The sequence below is a fragment of the Thamnophis sirtalis genome, unplaced genomic scaffold (genome assembly GCF_051295495.1).
Source record: "Thamnophis sirtalis isolate CommonGarterSnake01/CBP01778 unplaced genomic scaffold, rThaSir2_p1.2 scaffold_1, whole genome shotgun sequence".
In the NCBI taxonomy this organism is placed as follows: domain Eukaryota; kingdom Metazoa; phylum Chordata; class Lepidosauria; order Squamata; family Natricidae; genus Thamnophis; species Thamnophis sirtalis.
The window spans coordinates 177,853,021-177,873,892 of NW_028261381.1; the positions used below are offsets into that span (position 1 = coordinate 177,853,021).

Below are 20,872 nucleotides of genomic sequence, written 5' to 3' on the forward strand. Positions count from 1 at the left end.
GCTTTGCCATGCTGTAACCACTTGGCTTCAGTAAAAGTATATGTTTCACTGTAAGTGGAATTGAGGGTCTTTCTTTCCTGAACACCCAAGCTGTGCAGGTCTGACATTAAACCATGTCTGCAATAGCAGTCCACTTTTGGTTACAATTGAAGAGTGTAAACGTACGCAGGTCCTGCTTTTCTCATGCGGGCCCTATCAGAGGTGGTATTCAGCAGGTTCTGACCAGTTCTGGAGAACTAGTAGAAGAAATTTTGTACAGTTTGGAGAACCGGTAGATACCATCTATGACTGGCCCTGCCCCCATCTGTTCTCTGCCTTCCAAGTCCCATCTGATAGAAGGAAATGGGGATTTTGCAGTATCCATCCCCTGCCATGCCAACCAATCCATGCTCATAGAATCAGTAGTAAATAAATTTGAATGCCACCACTGGACCCTATACTGTAAATTAGCTTCCATTGAGATCTCCCATGTTCCCCAATCTATTTGCAGAACAATTTCTCTGAAATGTATTTGGTCTCAATTTTATTGGTACTAAAGTTATTTTTCTAGTGAACTGTGGACTGTTTTGAATTACAAGTGAACAAAAGAAGATTAGCAAAAACTAATCTCAATCAGCCCCATTCAGTCTACTTTTCCTTTCTATAGACCTCCATTATTTCCAACAAATCCAAATAATTCCCTTTCCTTCTTTCAGGTTCTTTGGGGGGGGGTGTCATCAACTCCCTCTAAGCAAATGTCCTTAATGACATTGGCTTTTTAATTAAAGTTCATTCCTCACCGAATATTATCAACAATGTTTCTACAAATGTTTGAACATCTCATAATTCTTCCAGCCATTTTTCAATGTTTATGCTTCTCTCATGGTACACAAATTCATCCACCTAAACTTAGCATGATTTTTTCTAGGCAGACCTTGGGAGTAGATCGGTTCTCTCTGATAAGGGTTTCTTATAAATCCTTCCATTTGAAGGTCATTGGTGCTCTCTGACCTTGGTTGCTTTCTTCCAGACATTTCATTACCTAAATTAGGTAATATCATCAGTGCTAGCTCATCAACCTTAACACTGATGATGTTACCTAGTTCGGATTAAAAAAATGTCTGCATGAAATCAACCAAGGTCAGAGAGCACAAAGGACCACACATACAAATATTTTCCTTGATTGGCCACTCCATTTCTCTATCAGACACGATTATCTTGGTGTTTGATATATTGGTTTTCAAATACATAAAACAAGTCTGTATATGTCAAATCTCTGGAATATTGGTGGAAATGATTTGAGTCCTGAGACCATCGTCTTCATATAGAAGTACACAGTCAATTGCCTTCTCAAATAGCAAATGTCTAAGCATTTTCTGTACTTTTATCTTTAAGTTGTTAAACAACAAAAGAACAACATATAATCTTGTCTTTTACCCTATTTTATAATGAACAAGTCATGATTTATTCTATTTATTCTTCTTTATTATGATTTTCTTTATTAATAAAGTTTCTTTCCCTAATATGTTAATACATAATAAAACTCTACAACCATCTAATAATCAATGAAATGAAATACTAAGTAAGGAACTCAGGAAAATATCAGGGATGCACGCAAACAATCATGTTTAAAAACACTGACAATAAAGACAATATGAGAATATTTTTTAAAAACTCATATGATTAAAATAAATAACAAATGGGCATTCTAGAAATTCATATCCACATCTTTAATATTAAAGTTTTTTAAGCTGATCGTGGGACATCTTTGGAAAAAAAATTGATATTTACGTAAAATGAAAGGCAAGATGATTGTTGCTGATTAACAGATACATTGTCATCAGAAATAACATCAGGTATGAAAATTTCCCAAAGTAAAAATAAAGTTCCCAGGCCCATATAAATCAGAGATTTTTGTGCCTCATTATATTCTCTCGACAATTTAGATCGGGTCTCAGTAGAATAATGTAGCATTTGGGGAAAAAGATGCAAGCCAAGAGACCAGCCCCAGAGGTCAAGATGGAGAAGATCTCCACAGCTACCATGGACTTCCCTTTGGTGCTCAGGTAGGTGGGGAGGAAGGAGATCCAAACACTGCAAAAGACCAACATACTAAAAGTAATGAACTTCGCTTCGTTAAAGCTGTCGGGCAGTTTCCTAGCCAGAAAGGCTACCATGAAACTCACAAGGGCAAGGAAACCCAGGTAGGCAAGGACAGTATAAAACATCCAAGCCGAGCCTTCATTACATTCCAAGATGGCTTCTCCTACCAAGGAGTGGAAGTCCATGTTGGGATATGGAGGAGATCTTACCAGCCATGTGGCACAAAGAACTGCTTGGATTAGGGGACAGGCTAAGATAATGGAGTTGGTCAGTGGTTTTCCTAAGAGTTTCCTTGCCTTGTTCCCTGGCTTGGTGGCCATGAAGGCCAAAACGACCATGACAGTTTTTGCCAACACAGAGGAAACTGCAAGAGAAAAGAGAATGGCAAAGGTAATTTGTCGCAAGAGACAGGTAAACTTTTTAGGTCGACCAATGAAGAGGAAAGAGCAGAGGAAGCAGAGCAGGAGAGAAACCAGGAGGATGTAGGTGAGATTTTGGTTGTTGGCCTTGACTATCGGCGTCTCATTATGTTTACGGAAAATCAACAGTACTGCAGATGTGATCAGAGAAAGGAAAAGAGCTAGAGAAGTCAAAGTGTATCCAAGGGTCTCTTGATAGCTGAGGAAGTGGATCTTCTTGGCAATGCAGTGGTCCTTCTCCTTGTTGGGATATTGGTTTTCTGGGCAAGGGTCACAGAGGGCTGCATCTGAAATTAAGAATTCTGCTTAAGGATTTCAGCTTCATCTGTCATGAGCATTAACCCTCCCCAAGGATTGACATGACTGTCCCCTTTTTGCTCTGGCCAAACCACAAATGATGCTGGTAGTGATACAGTGCAGTTTATGGTGCATCAAAAAGGAAAAATTAACCTTCATTCAGGATGATCCTGGGGAAAGGTAAGCCTTAGAGTAGGATCTGTTCAGTTCCAGCTGGCATGGTCAGTGTTTGTGACAAAGAAAAGACCATCTCCAGTCACTGCTAACTTGTTATTGATGTGGCTTTCTGTGTGAGAGAGATTATACACTTTCCTTTTCCACTATAAACTGGAACCCCGGTACAATAGAGGAATCTGCCAGAAATCCAGTATTTTGTGTGCACGTTGTTTGTTGGTTCCCCCTGACTCTTTTGAATATGGCCAGCCTGAGGTTGAATACATCATCAGTCATGAGTCCCTTCACACCCACAAGAGATCTAAGTCCAGACCATCTTGAGTTCCACTGAATTTGTATTTAACTTCCTGAATTTCCTGATTTCCTCATGATTGACAGGCTCGGCTTCTCTACTTTCTACTTCAAATCTGCTCATTCAGACTTTTTTTCAGGAAAGGATTATTCTTTATTAAGGGTTAATATTTATTATTATGTATTATATTCCTCCCCTCTCATATAAGGTGACTCTTGGCAGCTATCAGTCATAGATGGATGGATCCCCTCATTCTCTAACGGGTGTATCAATTCTGTTGGAGATGGAAAATACTGACAAACGAAGGAGACCTTAAATAATGAGTGCTAAAGCTTGACTCACATAAGCCACTCTTTCACAGACCTGGCAGAAGGGTTTCCTGATGGGATGTGACAGGAGATAAGGCTGGAAGGGGACCGATACACTGTACTCTAAAACTATCCTGCGGCACATTATTAAGGAGCAGAAAAATAGCCTGACAGGGCAGGACAGCTCAGATCCATAAACTGACTGAAAAGTATGAATACCCTAATGTAGTTTATTCCCAACAAAAATGACAAAATTAACATCTTTATCTACTCAGTGACTTCCTAGATCCTGGAAGATCTGCATTTGAGAAGTGCTCTACCTGTCTGATTTGAGATGGTTCCTTCTGGACAAGGGGCACATTGGTAGCAGCAAACTGGCTCACCCTCTGGAACTCTTCTCCTCTCTCCTGCCTGGCACCTCTTCCTGCCACACCTGGCCAAGGGCACCTTCTAAAAGAAAAAAAGAGAGAGAGACTGGAGATAGTGTTATTTCATCATGTGATTTCAGGGGTTCTCCAATGGCCATTATTTTGAAAACCAGACATAAGTAGCATTCATTTAGCGCGGTCATAACTTGAAATCTCACCTGGCAAAAGGGCATCTTCTAGCAGGTTTCAAACAGTTCTTCTGATTCCCACCCATTATTTGACATTTTACAAATTTGACCTAAAATGTGTTAACCTCAAATGCAGATAATTCACCAAAGCCAAGAGTATTTTTGGATTCAATAGACCTGTTTTTACTTTAGAAGGATGTTCGGCATCCCCAGGCCAGGAAAAACTGATTCTCTTCCTGAATTTGCCACATTTTCTTCCAACTCACCTTTGAGGCCCAGTTGATCGCATCAGAGTTAATGGAGAAATCCTGGCCTGGGGCAGCCCTGGGATCCTTGTGCCCAACTTTCACAGGTACTAAAGTTTTATTGGGGTGGACAACCCAGTTGACAATATCATAACGAGCAGTTCTCAGTCCATTTTGTGAGAAGGAGACTTCATCTCCGGCACTGTTGTTGAAGTGGACATTCCTCAAATTGTCAAGTATCTGAAACAAAAAAAAAGATCTTCTGAAATTGGAGCAATTAGCTGAAAGGCAGAAATGAGACATCATGGCTTCTAAGACTTTGTGGTGGCCATCATCATAGAAAACAGGTATATATTTAAAAAATAAGAGTTGGTCCCTTGGTTGAAATGTGAGCAATCAGGAGTAACACCAAATATTTGGCTCCTTTGATATAACAATACAAGATTCTCTTTATAATTGGACATTTATATTTCGGCTTCCACAGGTTTTAACCAAAGTTAGAATTAGTTGCAAACAAAAAAGTTAAGCCCACATTCTAAATTTTTATTGTGTGGTTTTCCTCATGTGATATTTGGCTGTACAGTATATTTTTAAATTTCATGTAGTGGCTTCTATATAAGCCACTTTGCATTTTGTTGAATGGTTACATAATTTATATCAGAAGAGTCCATAATTCTGCAGACTTTCTCTAGTATTCTCTAGGAAGTTTCTCCTTAATTCCAGGTTGCTTCTCTCCTTGATTAATGTTTGTTTGTTTGTTTGTTTGTTTTTTTATTTTTATTAACATTTGTAGGCCGCCCTTTTCCCTGAGTGGACTCAGGGCGGCTCACATAAAATCAGGGAGGGGAAATACAAACAATGACATAGACACATATAATAAAAGTAATAAGCAACATACATTCATCATTCGGGAGGGGCAACTATCCTTGTCCCCAGGCCTGACGGGCTAGCCAGTTCTTAAGGGCTGTGCGGAAGGCCTGGACGGTGGTGAGGGTACGAATCTCCATGGGGAGTTCGTTCCAAAGGGTCGGGGCTACTACTGAGAAGGCCCTCCTCCTTGTAGTTGCCAGCCAGCACTGGCTGGCCGATGGAATACGGAGGAGGCCCAATCTGTGAGATCTAATTGGTCGCAGGGAGGTAATTGGCAGGAGGTGGATTAGTTTCCATCCATTGTTTCTTATCCTGCCCTCTGGTGCTTTGGAAAATAAATTGATCCCCTCCTCTTTGTGGAGAAATTTCCTGAGAGTGAGAAGAATTAGTTACTGGAATGACTTGCTTCCAGAAGTTGTGGGTTTCTCCGACCCTGAAGAAAAGATTGGAAAGCCATTTGTCTGGAATGGAATGGGGTCCTCTGCTTGAGCAGGGGAATGGACTAAAGACCAATCTTGTGAGGTCATATAGGATCCTAACTCACAGAAACATAAAAGAAGATGAAAATTAACTGAGCTGAGTATCTTTTTGCAGGTTGGATTCAGATTAAATACTGCCCATTAAGACCTCAACTGTCCTGGAGGCATCTGGAACAAATGCACCCAAATTATCCTCTTGTTCCAGGCTGACATTTCCTCCCTGGTCACCCCATGAATCTCAGGGAACTTTCAGAACCATACATGAAGATATTTCCTATACTGTTGATATGTATAACTGGTTTAGGTTACTTCTATTTTGCTCTCTCTATCAACAAAACATTATAATTAATTCTTAGGGTTTTTTTTAAATGCTGTTTTAATTTGTTTTGAGATGCAGTGATATAGAGACAGTATAGAGATAGTTCATCAGTAATTCAAGAAATACACATGAGAAGCAGTTTCCTCTATTTTGATCTGTGGACTGGATAAAATATCACAGAGATTACCTGCCATGGCTGAACATTTGAGATCCTCTTTCCAAGCTTCAGCATGGCTGATCGTCCTCCTGGTCCATAAATTGCATGCAATGCATGTGCCACAGCATAAATGGCATTGTAGATATTGTAACTTTCACCTGTCATGCTCATTTCAAAAATAAAATCTGGAATATCCTGAAAATTCTCGTTTCCTGTACATGGTTGTTCCCCTTTTGGAGGGATCTTGCCTGGTTTGGGGATATAGCAGTCAAAGAGTGTTTCCCACCAATCCAGGAGAAAGCTGGCCTCTTCTTTGATCAACTGGTATAAAGAGAGGAGGAAGTCGCTGAATTCTGAGACATTGCCAGTCTGGTCCTTAAACTGCAAAGCCCCATGCAAATTATTTAAACCTTGAGAAGGATCCCCAACCAGAATAAATTTCCAGTGAGAGGTTAGGATCCAAACATTTTGAAGTGATATCTTTTTGTACTTTACACAAAGATTCAGAACTGTCAAAAAATTTGCCATATCACCGGAGTCTCCAAACAGAAGAATCACTTCAGCTTTAAACAAAATTTTGACCATTAATTGTTTTCTTAAAGCAATAATGTCATCAGCGTCCAACCTTTCAGTGAAGGCCAGGCAGATCTCCTTCTCCTTGAACATTGACATCATAGATGAGATGAACTGTCCTCCAGTGTCATCTTCAGAGGTCACAAGCCCAACCCAGTTCCAGTGGAAATGCAGGAGCAGCTGGACTAAGCCCACACACTCCGGAAAGTCACTGGGATTAATGCGGAAGAAGGAAGGATAAATGCTTCTCTCCCCCTGAGAGAACTCAAAGCCAACACCGAGCTGGAGGAAGAGAGAGTCCTCTTTCAAAGACAAACTAAACTTTACTGATGACTTTAGGGGTCATTGCTGCAAGGGGTTTTTTTTAACCCACCATTCAGGCAGACTTCAGTTTACAAGGTTAAGCCTTTCCCCTTCCTTGGAAGAGCTGCTAGCTAGGTACTTTATGTGGTTGTGACTTGTCTGAAGACAAAGGAAGAAATTGCCAACCTGATATGGGTAATAAATTGCAGGGAAATTGTGGCTATGCTTTTATGAAAGTCAGGAATTAATTCTTCTTAGCAATACAATATTTCAGAATTATTTCATTTTTTGTCTGTTGGTATTATATATCTTGAAATATAAATTATAAAAATGAATTCAACCAAAGTATATACCCTTCAACAATGCCATTTTCATCCTTGACCTCTGTGTATCTTTCTGTTCTTTGTGTACTCCATACTGTATCCAATGAAGCTCCCTTACCTGTGGGACCTTGTAGATGCTGAAGAGGGAGGCCATCTGCCTAGAGGATTTGGCGTGGTCACCTCCAATGACAGAGAGCAGAGGGTCCTGCCTGTTACATTTGTACCCTGGAACCATTTGGCCCCATGTGGAGAGAAAGGAGAGGCTGATTACAGAAATCCTTCTCTCAGACTGATAATTGTCACAAATCTGGAAGCCAAGTGTGACATTGGGGAGGAGAACCAAATCTTTGTTGATCTGTGTGACAGCAAACACTAAAGCAAGAAACTGCTGGTAGTTCTTGAGTATGGATCTATAGTAAAGAAAACATTGGGAGCATTACAGGGAAAAATGTGTGTGTGGTTTAAATTTGCCTAGCCATATTTGATGCTGTTTGGAATAACAAATCCCAGATTTTATTGAGGTGTTTTTTTTAATAGCTGCTCTTGGATTAGAATCGTATGGCTTAGTGACAAAGGAGAAAGGCAAGCTGTTCCATTGGTTGATTGCTCTCACCATTAGAAAATTTCTCCTTTGTTCCAACTTGCTTCTCTCCTTGTAAGTTTCCAGCCATTGTTTCTCACCTTGCTGCTTTGGAAAATAGTTTGCTGCCTTTGTTGTTGTAGGAGCCCCTCAAATATCAGAACAATACTATCATGTGCCCCCCTAACACTGCATTTCAATAAAGTAGACATAACCCAATTCTTCATAAATTTCAGCATCCAGGACCCTAATCATCTTTGTGGCTCTTCTCTGCATGCCTTCCAAAATCTCAGTGTCTTTTTTTATTGTCATGATCAGAACTGATCACCACAATACACACTTGGTCTTATTACAATACCACAAAAATAGAAAGCTTTTCTTTGAGTTTTCTACTATGCTTTTCTGTCCAAGTTAACATCATGTCAACTTTGTTTTAGGCCAGCACAGTTTCAAATGTGTTGTTCCTTCCTCAGTTTTTTATGTGGTCTATCATCTTCCTGATATCGAGTTCTAGAATGATTGAGAATTCTTGCCTGTTTTATGATCAAAGACGGAAACTACACCAGGACATTACAAAAATAGACTACGGATTTCTAAAAACGAATCCCTGAATCCAGAACACAGGAAAGAATTCATGCATCTTTCCCTGCCAGGTGAAACTTACAAAGTATAAAAACCAAGCCCAAATGGATCTTTCTGAAAGTGTAAGTCCTTAGAGGATGTACGAATATTCAGGGGTAAATTCCCACCAATAATGAGATCACCAGGCCTGTAATAGTGCTGTTTTCCTTTAGGCTTGAACACATTCCTCAACACACATTGCTTCCTCTTAGCAGTAGTTGGAAGCAAGAGGCAGAAGAGCAGCAGCAGGAGAGGCAGCCCAGTCATTGTCCCTTCTAAATCAGAAACCAAGGTTCATGCAGAAGCTGAATTGCAGGCATAAGCAAAGAGACAAGTGAGGACAGCTGAGTCTCAACAAACCCAAGAATGAGCTCTTTTCAAGAGAAGATGACAGAACCTGCCCCTAGTGGAAGACTTTGGAACATGTTTTCAAAACTGTTTTTATCCTGGTATAATTTGAGGACGGAAAGCCAGAGGGAAACATTAAGAATTACTCTTATAATAATTGCAAAGAAAAAGAATCCTCCTATCCACTCAGCAACATATTTTAACTACACACCAGAATGGGAAAACATGTTTGTGTCTCTTGTTGTTAATCCCTAATGCAGATAGACTTGAGAATCAAGGTGAAGTTGTGTATTTGACCTACATGAAACTGAGATCCTGGAAACACAATGGAGTTTAGCCTGAGCCATAGTTTGTTTGGACAGTATTGGGAGCTAATGGGACATAGTGGCATAGGACAATCAGTTGCATTCTAGTAAGTTTGAAAAACCATTCCAAAGTTTATACCAAAGAACTGGTTTACTTATAATTGTTAGCAGGTAAAATTAGAAACAAACTTCTCCCATAGAACTTAAAAACAGGTAGGAAGATCTCTCAAGAGGCGACAGTAATTTAAACTTGTTGGACCCAGAGAATGTGTTCAGCTATATTTTGCTGATCAAGTAGGGCTGTCAAACTTTTATCCCAGTGCCTGAAGCCTGTTGGGTGTGTTGGGAGAAATGTCCTTCTGGGTTCAGGAAAAGACACTGGATTCATGGAAGTTGCTTGGAAATAAGTTTGATTGATAGTGGACAGAACCACATGAGTTGAGGTCCTGGGGAAAAGGGGCCTTGAAGATTTGGAAGAAAAAGAGAAGAGATGCCAAGAGACCCTGAGTTTTATACCCTCTCTTGGGCCCCTCCTTAGAGTTTCCTGTTCCTGTACAAGAAATGTATCCCATTGGCTGTCAGGATCCCAGGGGATGGGGGGGGGTGGGTGTGTTAGCTAACTTTGTGGGCTGTCTATATCCCAGGCCTGGCTGAATCTTGGTGGATGATGTAATCTCCCCAGGTGCCATGTGGTGAGTTCTATTGCTAGGTGGGTAGACGGCTAATACTATCATGTTCCGAGGACCATGTCTTAATCCCATCACCCTGATGCTGAAGGGGGTAGATCTTTGTTATGTAGAATAGATGGGCTCAGGCCTTAATGGCCCAATGACAATGGGGGGGGGCATTTCTGCCTCTTTTTAATAGGAAATATTCTGTCCTTTTAATATCTCCTGAAATATCTCATTTTCCTAGGAGAAGGGTGGATGCTAATTCCCTACAGAGGCAAATGACTCTCCAGTCTCTTCTTAAAAACCTCCAGTGTTGGAGGACCCACAACTTATAAAGGCAAGCCGTTTCATTGATTAATTGTTGCAACTGTTGGTGATGTTCAGTGGTGACATTCACATTTCTTCCCTACTGGTTCTGTGGGTGGGGCTTGGTGGTCAGGTCTTCCGACTGAGTGGGTGTGGTCAACTCAACATCATTCATGCCCATGCCCAAGCCACACCCACATGACCCCCCCAAGCCACACCCACAGAACCTGGTTGGAAACAATTTTGAATTTCTATTCTACCTATTTTCTGCCCAGGCTGGCCTAATCTGTCAAAGGCCTCCCGCTCTCCCTTTGCCAAACAACACCTTCTTACCTTCCAAGGGTGGCTGGCTGCCAGGGAAGTCAAGCCAGGGCTGAGCCATTAATGCTGGGCTCCCCACCAACCGGCATATTGTCCCCCTTGTTGTGAGATGCAGCCGCCTCTTCTTTTCTTTGGCGCGGCTGGAGGCTCCTTGCACTGAAAAAAAGACGGTGGCTGTGCAGGCTGTGCAGGAGGCTGTGCAAGCATAAATTACCAGAGCCTTTCCGCTTCTTGAATGCACTGCGCTGCCAGCCTGTTCCATGCACCAGCCATGCATGCGCACATTGTTGCCTGCTGCCTTCTTAAAAACTTACAGTTTTGAAGGACCCACAACTCATGGAAACCAGCCGTTCCATTGATTAATTGTTCTAACTGTTGGTGCTGGTTTTGTGGCTTGTTGGCTGACAGCAGAGCTAGCAGCAGACAAGGAGGAGGGGGATGGGGAGCCTGGGCTGAATTTGGAGCCTTTGGAAGCCTCTGATGAGGAAGCAGGTCAGAGGCAGGGGCAGAGCCGGGGTCTTCTGTCAACCCCAGGTGGAGACCAGTCTGTCTTCAAGGCCTTGTTTCTTGTGGTTGGCTTGAACTGACATCCCAATCTCCCCTCCCCTCCCCCCATGTTTTGTGGCAAGTTGAGAAGCAATAATGGCTAAGATCAGGGGAGGGTTCCGGAAGTCACTACTGCTGATTTGCTTGTGGGCGCACCACGCCTGCATGCACAGTGCAATAAAAATTGTCCTGCACATGTGCAGAAGCAAAAAACAGGATGGCGGTGACTATGGTGGCACCCAGAGAACCAGTTTGAGGGTCTGGCAGGCCTGGTTCACTGTTGGTTCTGGCGACCAAGGCTGCCAATCCCCTGCCAGTTGGCCGAACCAATACGAACCAGTAGGAACCCACCATTGGCTGCAACAGTATAAGTGCGCTTTGAAACCTGACAAGCAGATCCTGGGGAGTGTTGAGCAATAGGAACCTTCATGCTACACCCCAAGTCTAGAAGACTTTGCAGAATGGGGCTGAAATGGTTAGATTAACCTTTAAAATTAAAGATCAAGAAGATCAAGATTATGATGGGATTTGGAATAAATTCTATAAATGGATAGAAGCAAGAGGTAGGAATAAAAGAAATGTAAGATCATAAATGTTAGTACTGAAGATAAGAAAGTAAATAATGATAATATGTACTTTAAAAAGAAATTTAGCTAAAAGCTATTTTTGGTTATCTTATTAGTATTGTTACTGTATCAGTATTATTGTTATTAGTATGTATATCAATGTTACCCTGACAATGCACTGTTTTTCAAAAAAGTGTTTATGAATAAAATTTATTTAAAAAAGAAACGAAACTAACTTCTCCCATACAACTTGAAAATAGGTGGGAAGATCTCCCAAGATGTTACACTAATTTGAACTAGTTGGACTCGGATAATATGTTCTGCTATGTTTTCCTGACCAAGGAATTCTGTGAAGGTTCTGTCCTAGTGCTTGAAGGATGTTGGAGGTGAAGGAACTCTCAGACTTAATCCTAGCAGAAACCCAAACAAAGCAACAGTGGATGCTCGGTTCTTCCAATATTGGGATTTTTCCTATTTGGTCCTGGATAACGGAATAACAGAGTTGGAAGGGATCTTGGAGGTCTTCTAGTCCAATCTGATGCTCAAGCAGGAAACCTATACCATTCCAGTGTCTTTCCAATCTCTTCTTAGAAACCTCCAGTATTGGAATACCCACAACTTCTGGAGGAAAGTTCCACTGATTAATTGTTCTAACTGTCAGGGAATTTCTCCTCAGTTCTTGGTTGCTTCTCTCCTTGATTAGCTTCCACTCATTGCTGCTTCTCCTGCCCTCAGGAGCTTTGGAGAACAACTTGACTCCATCTTCTTTGTGGCAGCCTCTGAGATACTGGAAGACTGCTATCATGTCTCTTCTAGTCCTTTTCATTAAACTAGGCATATCCAATTCCTATAATTGTTCTTTGTAGGTTTTAGCTTCCAGCCCCCTAATCATCTTTGTGGCTCTTCTCTGCATGCTTTCTAGAGTCTCAAAATCTTTTTACTAAGGTGATGACCAAATCCAGTCACCACAATACAAAACTGGTAATTACAATACCAGACTATTGGGAACAGTACCAGACAGTTAGGCCAGCAGTTTCAAATCTGTTGTTCCGTCCTCATTTTTTATATGGTCTCTCATGTTCCTGATATAGAGTTGTAAAAAAATTGAGAATTCATCCTGTTTTATGATCAAAGACAAGAACTAGACTAGGACATTAGAACAGTGGAACAAGGATTCCTGAATGGAGGCCCTGAATCCAGAACACAACAAATAATTCATGCATCTTTCCCTATCAGGTGAAACTTACAAAGTATAAAAACCAAGCCCGAATGGTTCCTTCTGAAAATTTGGGACCCTGGAAGACATAAAAGTTCCCACTTTTATGTAAAGGTAAATTCCCACCAATAATGAGACCACTAGGCCTGTAATAGTGATCTTCTCCTTTAGGCTTGAACACATTCCTCAACACACATTGCTTCCTCTTAGCAGTAGTTGGAGGCAAGAGGCAGAAGAGCAGCAGCAGGAGAGGCAGCCCAGTCATCCTTATCCCTCCTAAATCAGAAACCAAGATTCATGCAGAAGCTGAATTGCAGGCATGAGCAGAGACAAGTGAGGACAGCTGAGTCTCAACAAAGCCAACAATGATTCTCTTCAAGACAAGGCAAGCTAATTTGACAGATCCTGCCCCTAGTGGAAGATTTTGGAACATGTTTTCAAAGTAGGTTTTGTCCTGGAATAATTTGAGGATGGAAATCCAGAGGGATACATAAAGAATTACTCTTATGATAACTGCAAAGGAAAGGACTTCTCCTATCCACATAGCAATAACTTTTATTTACACACCAGAATGGAAAAACATGTTTGTGTCTTTTGTTGTTAATCCCTAGTGCAGATAGGCTTGAGAGTCAAGGTGAAGCTGGGTATTTGATCTACATGAAACGGAATCCCTGGAAACAAGATGGAGTTTGGTCTGAGCCACAGCTTTTTGGATAGTATTGAGTGCTAAAGGGGCATAGTGCCAGAGGCCAATCAGTGGTATTCTATTAAATTTGAATAATCATTCCAAAATTTATTCCAAATAACTGGTTTACTTATACTTGTTAGCAGGTAAAAATAGAAATTAATTTCTCCTATAGAAGTAGTAGATTGGAAGATCTCTCAAGATGTTATGCTAATTTAACAGAGTAAGAGCAATAGAAAGTAAGGAAACTTAGAGGTCATCTAGTCCAACCCTGTACTCTTGTAGGAGACCTATACTATTTCTGATGGATTGTGCTCCAGACTCTTAACATATTAAGAGTTGGAAGTGACCTTGTAGGTCATCGACTCCAATCCCCTGCCCAAGGAGGAGACCTTACACCATTTCTGAAAGATAAAACTCCAGTCTCTTCTTGAAGGCCTCCAGTGATGAACCTCCCACAACCTCTGAAAGCAACTTCTCTTTTGTTGATTGATTGTTGATTGCTATTGTTAAAAGCCTTTAACAATTTGTTCCACTGGTTAAGTGATTTGTCCTTAGTTCTAGCTTGCTTCTTTCCTTGGTTAGTTTCCATCCATTGTTTCTGGTCCTGACTTTTGCTACTTTGATAAATAATTTGTCCCCCTCTTCCTTGTCACAGACTTTCAAGTATTGGAGGACTACTATGATGGCATCCCTGGTTCTTCTCTCGGTAGACCAGTTATAACTCCACTCCCCTGATCATCTTTGTTGCTCTTTTCTGAACATTTTCAGAAATGGGGTGATCCAAAAAAGATGTTGAGATTTTGGAAAGAATTTAAACTAGTTAGACTAATTTAAACTATTTGGAGTCAGAAAAAAGTGTTCTGGTATGTTTTGAAGTCCAAGCAATTTTGTGAAGCTTTTGTCCTAGGTTGTTGGCTATGAAGAAACTCTCATATTTAATCCTAGCAAAAACCCAAACAAGAGATCTGTGGAGGCTTGGTTCTTCCAATATTGGGACATAGCCAGTTTTAAAACAAACAGAGAGAAAAATGCTGGTTTAAAACAGGACTAAAGATTATGAATTCTTAGGATAGGATAGGATAGGATAGGATAGGATAGGATAGGATAGGATAGCATAGCATAGCATAGCATAGCATAGCATAGCATAGCATAGCATAGCATAGCAAGGCAGAGCATAGAATTAGAATAAGAATAAGAATAAAAATAGAATAAGAATAAAAATAAAAATAGAATAAGAATAAAAATAAAAATAGAATAAGAATAAGAATAGGATAGGAAAGAATAGAATAGAATAGAATAGAATAGAATAGAATAGAATAGAATAGAATAGAATAGAATAGAATAATAGAATAGAATAGCATAGCATAGCATAGCATACTAGAGTTGGAAGGGGCCTTGGAGGTCTTCTAGTGCAACCCCCTGCCTAGGCAGGAAACCCTACACCACTTCAGACAAATGGCTATCCAACATCTTCTTAAAGACTTCCAGTGTTGGGGCATTCACAACTTCTGGAGGCAACTTCTGTTCCACTGATTCATTGTCCTCACTGTCAGGAAATTTCTCCTTAATTCTAAGTTGCTTCTTTCCTTGATTAGTTTTCACCCACTGCTTCTTGTTCTGCCCTCAGGTGCTTTGGAGAATAATTTGACTCCCTCTTCTTTGTGGCAACCCCTGAGATATTGGAAGACTGCTATCATGTCTCCCCTAGTCCTTCTTTTCATTAAACTAGACATACCCAGTTCCTGCAAACCTTATTTATGTTTTAGCCTCCAGTCCCCTCATGATATTTGTTGCTCTTCATATTTTGATGAAGACATCACATTTTTAGGTGAAGTAAAAGGTTAAATACCTTGAGGTGACATTTGCAAATGCAAACTCTAACCTGCTCCAAAATAATTTTGTGTCTGTTTGGAATGAAATGCAAAAAGACTTACTAAGGGGAAATAAATTGTGATTATCATTTTTGAGTAGAATTTTTGTAATTACGATGAAGGTTTTACCAAAGATTTTGTTTTTATTCCAGAAACTACCAATACTGGTGACCAATATTTCATTGAAACAATGGCAAAAGGCTATTTTTAAGTTTACATGGCAAAGGCCAAAAAATATGGAATATGAATAGTTGCAAGATGCTAAAGAAAGAGGAAGGTTTGTGTAGCCAGGTTTAAAACCATACTTCAATCCTTGTTGTTTGATTTTGGTGAAAGACCGGGTAGCCCTTTAAAATAAGATGTGATCTCAGGAAACTTTCTTTAGAAAAGAAATAATGCTGAGACCAAACTAATGGACCTACAGTCAGACAATATATTTTAGCCAAACCTAACCTAAACTTAAGTCAAAAGGAGAATTGGAATAAGAAGAATGTGTTTCTCACAAACTCACACACTTACAATGTAAGAAAAGATTTAATTTAGGCAGGAAAGTTGGATTTGAGGAAAAGTATAGAACCAGAGGTGACATTCACATTTTTTCCCTAACGGTTCTGTGGGCCTGGTTTGGTGGGGGCTCCTATGATTGAGTGGGAATGGCCACTGCCCCTCAGTCACATGATTTGTCAGAAATGGTGTAGGGTCTCCTGGTTGAGCAGGGGGGGTCAGACTGGATGACCTATAAGATCCCTTCCAACTCAGTTAATCTGTTAAATTTAGTAGCTGGAGCAATGGGGTTCTGCTGTGAGCGAGAACACACACTGATGGTTGATTGGCACCAGAGGGCTGGTTCCTGCATGAGGCGATCTGCACTGTGATTGGTTGCTCTGGGTGTGGAGGGGGAGTTTCCCTTTTTTTCCCGCCTTTTTCTTCTGTGGCTCTGATTTACCTCAGCTGCTCCCATTTGCCTAAATATCTAGTTTTCTGTATATATAGTTGTAAAATGTGTTCATTTTTAGATATAAATGTGTGTGTGTGTTTATGTATATGTATTTGTTTTCTGATTATATACATAATTATATACATAATTTTCAAACATACAAAATACACAAAAACAAAATGTAGGCATAAACTACCTTTACACAATACATTGGAACTTCATGTTCCTTCTTATAGCAGTTTCAAATCAGTACAATTCTCCTTCTGTTAATTCCCGTTTTAATTTCATTTGAGCTTCACCATTTTTAACTCTCTTATTTTTCTCTTTTATCTGATATATTAGGTGATTACCTCTAATAAGCTTAAACTCTCTTGAATGCCTATATACATGGTAATCCTCCTTAACTTCTACTTTTGGGCTTTATTGGCTTCTTTTATTGACCCTTGTTTTTTTCCTCCAACACTGCCCCCTAGAGTCGGCAACAACTAGCACATCTGTGTGAAGGGAACTTTTACCTAAAATATATTCATTTCTATAAAGCTAAAAGTTTGTGTCAGCATTTCTGACTCCATTGGGACACTGGCTATGCAATTTCCTGATATATACCAAAAGCCAAATACCCCTTATAAATTATGTAATGTAGTTTATATAATAAATTACCTATGGTGACTGAACACACACACACACACAGACAGTATATATAGCATTCCATGTTTCAATTCTCTTGCTACATTCCCCTTTCTGTGAGAATTTATTTTCCTGATAATGTTGTAAAACTCATCTGCAGCTTCTCCACATGCCAAAAATGTCAATCTCAGAGCTTTGTGGTATCCCAAGACTCTTATCAAAGCTACCTCCTATTATGCTATCAGCTCATCTGATATAGCAGGATATCTTTATCAAAATAATAAAGGCAGGTTAGAGAGTAAGACATAATTTTGAAGTGCAGTTTTTCCCCAGTGCTCAGCTTCCTGAAGATGCTGATTTTGGCTCAGGGGTTTCTCTGCTGATGAAAATGAAGCCAAATTTTGATATCTCATCAAAAAGCTCTCAGTGCCATTTGGTTCTTTCTTTCCTTTCCCACTGTAAATCAGGAAACTTTCCCCATTCAGAACACTTGGTGCATGATTCTATGTCCTTCTCTTAGTAACCAATTGCTTTGTAAATTAATTTGCATCAGGAAAGGTGACCATTTTCTCTCATGATGTTCAGTGCATGTTTTTTTTGTCTTCCTCTGCTACATTGTTGACATTCTCAGCACACATGAAAAGATAATGTACACATACAAAAGAGAAAGATTTCTTTCTGATAGATGTATCAGTCTTTCTATAGTTCCAGTATAAAGTGGCGGAAAACCATCACTCTGACATTGAAAGTCACAGTAGTCATGCAAGTGTCCAGTGAATAGACAGGGCCTTTTTCCCACAGCAAACTGACCAGGCCAACTGGAGATGAAGAGATCCACGTCTCTTGGAAACCTATCCTGAGGTCATTAATAATGAAGAAGGATTGGCCATTTTTGATCCACCGTGAGGACTGGCCCTAGAACAAAGCACATTTGTCTGTTCTGAAAATCTCCTTGAAAGTTGGGAAAGTGACATGATCTCACATCACCAATTTTTGTAGCCAAATGATTTTTCCCAGAGTTTCTGATTCTGGTTGTTGGCTGTAGGTGGGTCAGATGCAAAGGGGGGCGGGGGGGAAATTGGTGAGGAGTTTTAAAGGAAACCAGGTACCAGGCTTGATGTGAGAAAGGTAAAAACAATCCTGCAACACACTCTCCCCCAACTTTACAGCAGTGCTGGACAGAAATTCCTTCTAAAAGGGAATGAAATCTTCACAAACATCCATCTTAATATATTCATATAAAGCTGCTCCAGGAGAAAAGAAGGATTACAGATTTCACAGAAGCTGAAGTGGAAGAATGAAAGACTGAAGGCGGGATAAGAAGATCAAATTGGAAGGGAAGAAAAGGGTAGAACCACTTGGGAAATTGAACTCAATGTTAGCCATAAAATCATTTAGATGTTCCCCATTTCATCCAGAGAAAATCAAGAGGTCAATAATATGTTTATTTTATTTTCTCATTTACATCTGTTAAGATGTTTAAATTTAGAGGCTGGAGCAGTGAGGGGTTCTGCAGTGAGCCAGAACACAGTGATGGTTGATTGACACCAGAGTGCCAACTCCTATGTGAGGCAATCTGTGCTGTCATTGGTTGAGGTGGATCTGGAGGGGGAGTTTCCCTTTCCCCCTGCTTTTTTCTTCTGTGTGCCCCGATTTACCTCATGATGCTTCTGTTTACCTGGCTAATTTGCTGCATATATAATTGTAAAATAGATTCATTTCTATAAAACTACAAGTTCTTTGCCAGGTCAAGAGGTTTATGTTGAGTGATGGTATATTTCCCACAACAGTCAACAATGAAGAAAACCCACTTCACAAGAAAAATGCAGTAGACAAACATTTCTGGCTCTAACTAGTTTTTGGATAACTCTCCTGGAGAGTTTAAGTGAGGCTGACATCTTGGGAAATCTTCCTGCCTCTTGCAAGAAAATGTTGTCCATTAAATAATTGAAGATAACATGATGTGACTAATCACAAAATATTTATTAATCAGTAACAATAAGCCATCCTTTTATTCTTCATTCTTTCTTGCTGTACCCAGTATGGCCCCAGTAATAACAATAAAAGTAAACTTTTGTATTAAATATGTGGCTATTACTTCCCAACAGGACAGTTCCTTGTTTCATTTCTTTTAATCCAAAGAGTCTTCAATTTTTTTTTCTAATTGGGTTCATTATCCACATTGATAAGCATGTTCCCTAAGAATGTTCTGAATATGATGCTGAAATGAATGAATATAGGAAGGAAGGAAGGAAGGAAGGAAGGAAGGAAGGAAGGAAGGAAGGAAGGAAGGAATAAAGATGGGATACAAAGATCAACTTGGAGGAAAGTAGTAGAACTATTTGGAAACTTAACTGAATGTTTGCAACTTAACCCTACAGAAATTGAATTATTGGATTCAAGTCACTTCAATTACACTTCACTTCACTTCAATTACAATCCTCTTCCTGTGTCACACAGAACAGATAGACCTTTTCCACTTTGATGAAGCCCAAGAGGGTCTCATCTGATTGAAAGTCTTCTAGAAAATAGGCCAAAGGATGGCCACGGAAATTGTCCATCTCTTATGTGCAAAATATCACTTCTCAGTCAAGTGAAATAAATTAAAACAAATAGAGATTTAGAGGCTTAATGACACCCACTATTATCTTAGCACAACTATCCTATATATTTGCAATAGCATTAGCAATAACACTTAGACTTATATAACACTTTACAGTGTTTTACAGACTTCTCTAAGCAGTTTACAGAGTCAGCAAGTTTCCCCCAGCAATCTAAGTCCTTATTTTATCAATCCCAAAAGGATGGAAAGCTAAGGCAACCTTGAGCCAGTCAGGATCAAACAACTGACAATCAGCAAAATTAGCCTGAAATACTGCAGTGTAATCACTGTGCCACCTCGACTAAGCTAACCCTGGGCAGCTTACAGACATAAAAAACATATACATTAAAATCTGAATAAATATAAAGCCAAAGATTAAAAAAAATCAAGGACATCTGGGGATGGAGGGGTGGAGAATGGGGGGAAGTGAGATCTGATGTTACTCAATCAACCACCTCCACAGTGCTGTTGTTCCACTGGGGCCACAGGCCAACTGGCAGAGCCAGGTCTTTAGGCCCTTATGAAAGGATAAGAGGGTTGGGGCCAAACTCACATGTGGGCAAGATGTTCCAGAGGGTGGGAGCCACAGCAGATGAGGCCCTTCTCCTGGACTATGCCAGCTGGAATAATTGAGCTAAGAGGACCCACAGTATACCTCTTTGCCAGCACAGGAGAGTCAGGCCAATCCCAGTGGGGTCAAATGGTCCCTCGGATAATCTGGACCCATGTTATGTTACTTTCTTCAAGAAAGAATGATTATTTTAATAGAAACAAGCATATCAGTGATGTTGTCATAGTATATTGAGGACCAGGCATTTCAAAGTTGCCCAATTCGTACATATTCCTTCTATCTTTCTATTTTCACTGTTCCTACCTGATCCCCATTCACAAGAAGGATATTTTTTTTCAGATAAAGGGTCTGAACCATATGATGAACAATTGAAGTAATTGGGTATGCCTAGCATAATGAAGAGAAGGATTAGTGGTGATATGATAACAGTCCTCCGGTACTTGAAGGACTGTCACAGGGAACAAAGCATCAATTTAATCTCCATAGTAGCTGAGGGAAGGACAAGAAGCAATGTGTAGGGTCATATCGGAGGGAGATTCAACATGGAAATGAGTAAGAATTTCCTGACGGTATTTATTGTTTATTTATTGAATTTATATTGCCACCTATTTGCACATGGTGACTCAAGGTGGCTTACAAGATATAAAACCTCAATTAAACCAATAAAACTAATAAAAAGGAATCAAATAAATTAATATA

At 40.1% G+C, this 20,872-nt stretch overlaps 1 protein-coding gene across 1 annotated transcript in view; it reads right to left on the reverse strand.

Moving 5' to 3' along the window:
• The window catches only part of LOC106553417 (vomeronasal type-2 receptor 26-like), a 65,789-nt gene that overhangs the window by 34,992 nt on the left and 9,925 nt on the right, over nt 1-20,872 (reverse strand). The window contains exons 4-5 of the mRNA XM_087705367.1: nt 7,516-7,807; nt 4,395-4,613 (exon numbers count right to left, since the gene is read on the reverse strand). Coding sequence (XP_087561493.1) covers nt 4,395-4,613; nt 7,516-7,807 — 511 coding nt within the window. The remainder of the gene's footprint in view (nt 1-4,394; nt 4,614-7,515; nt 7,808-20,872) is intronic.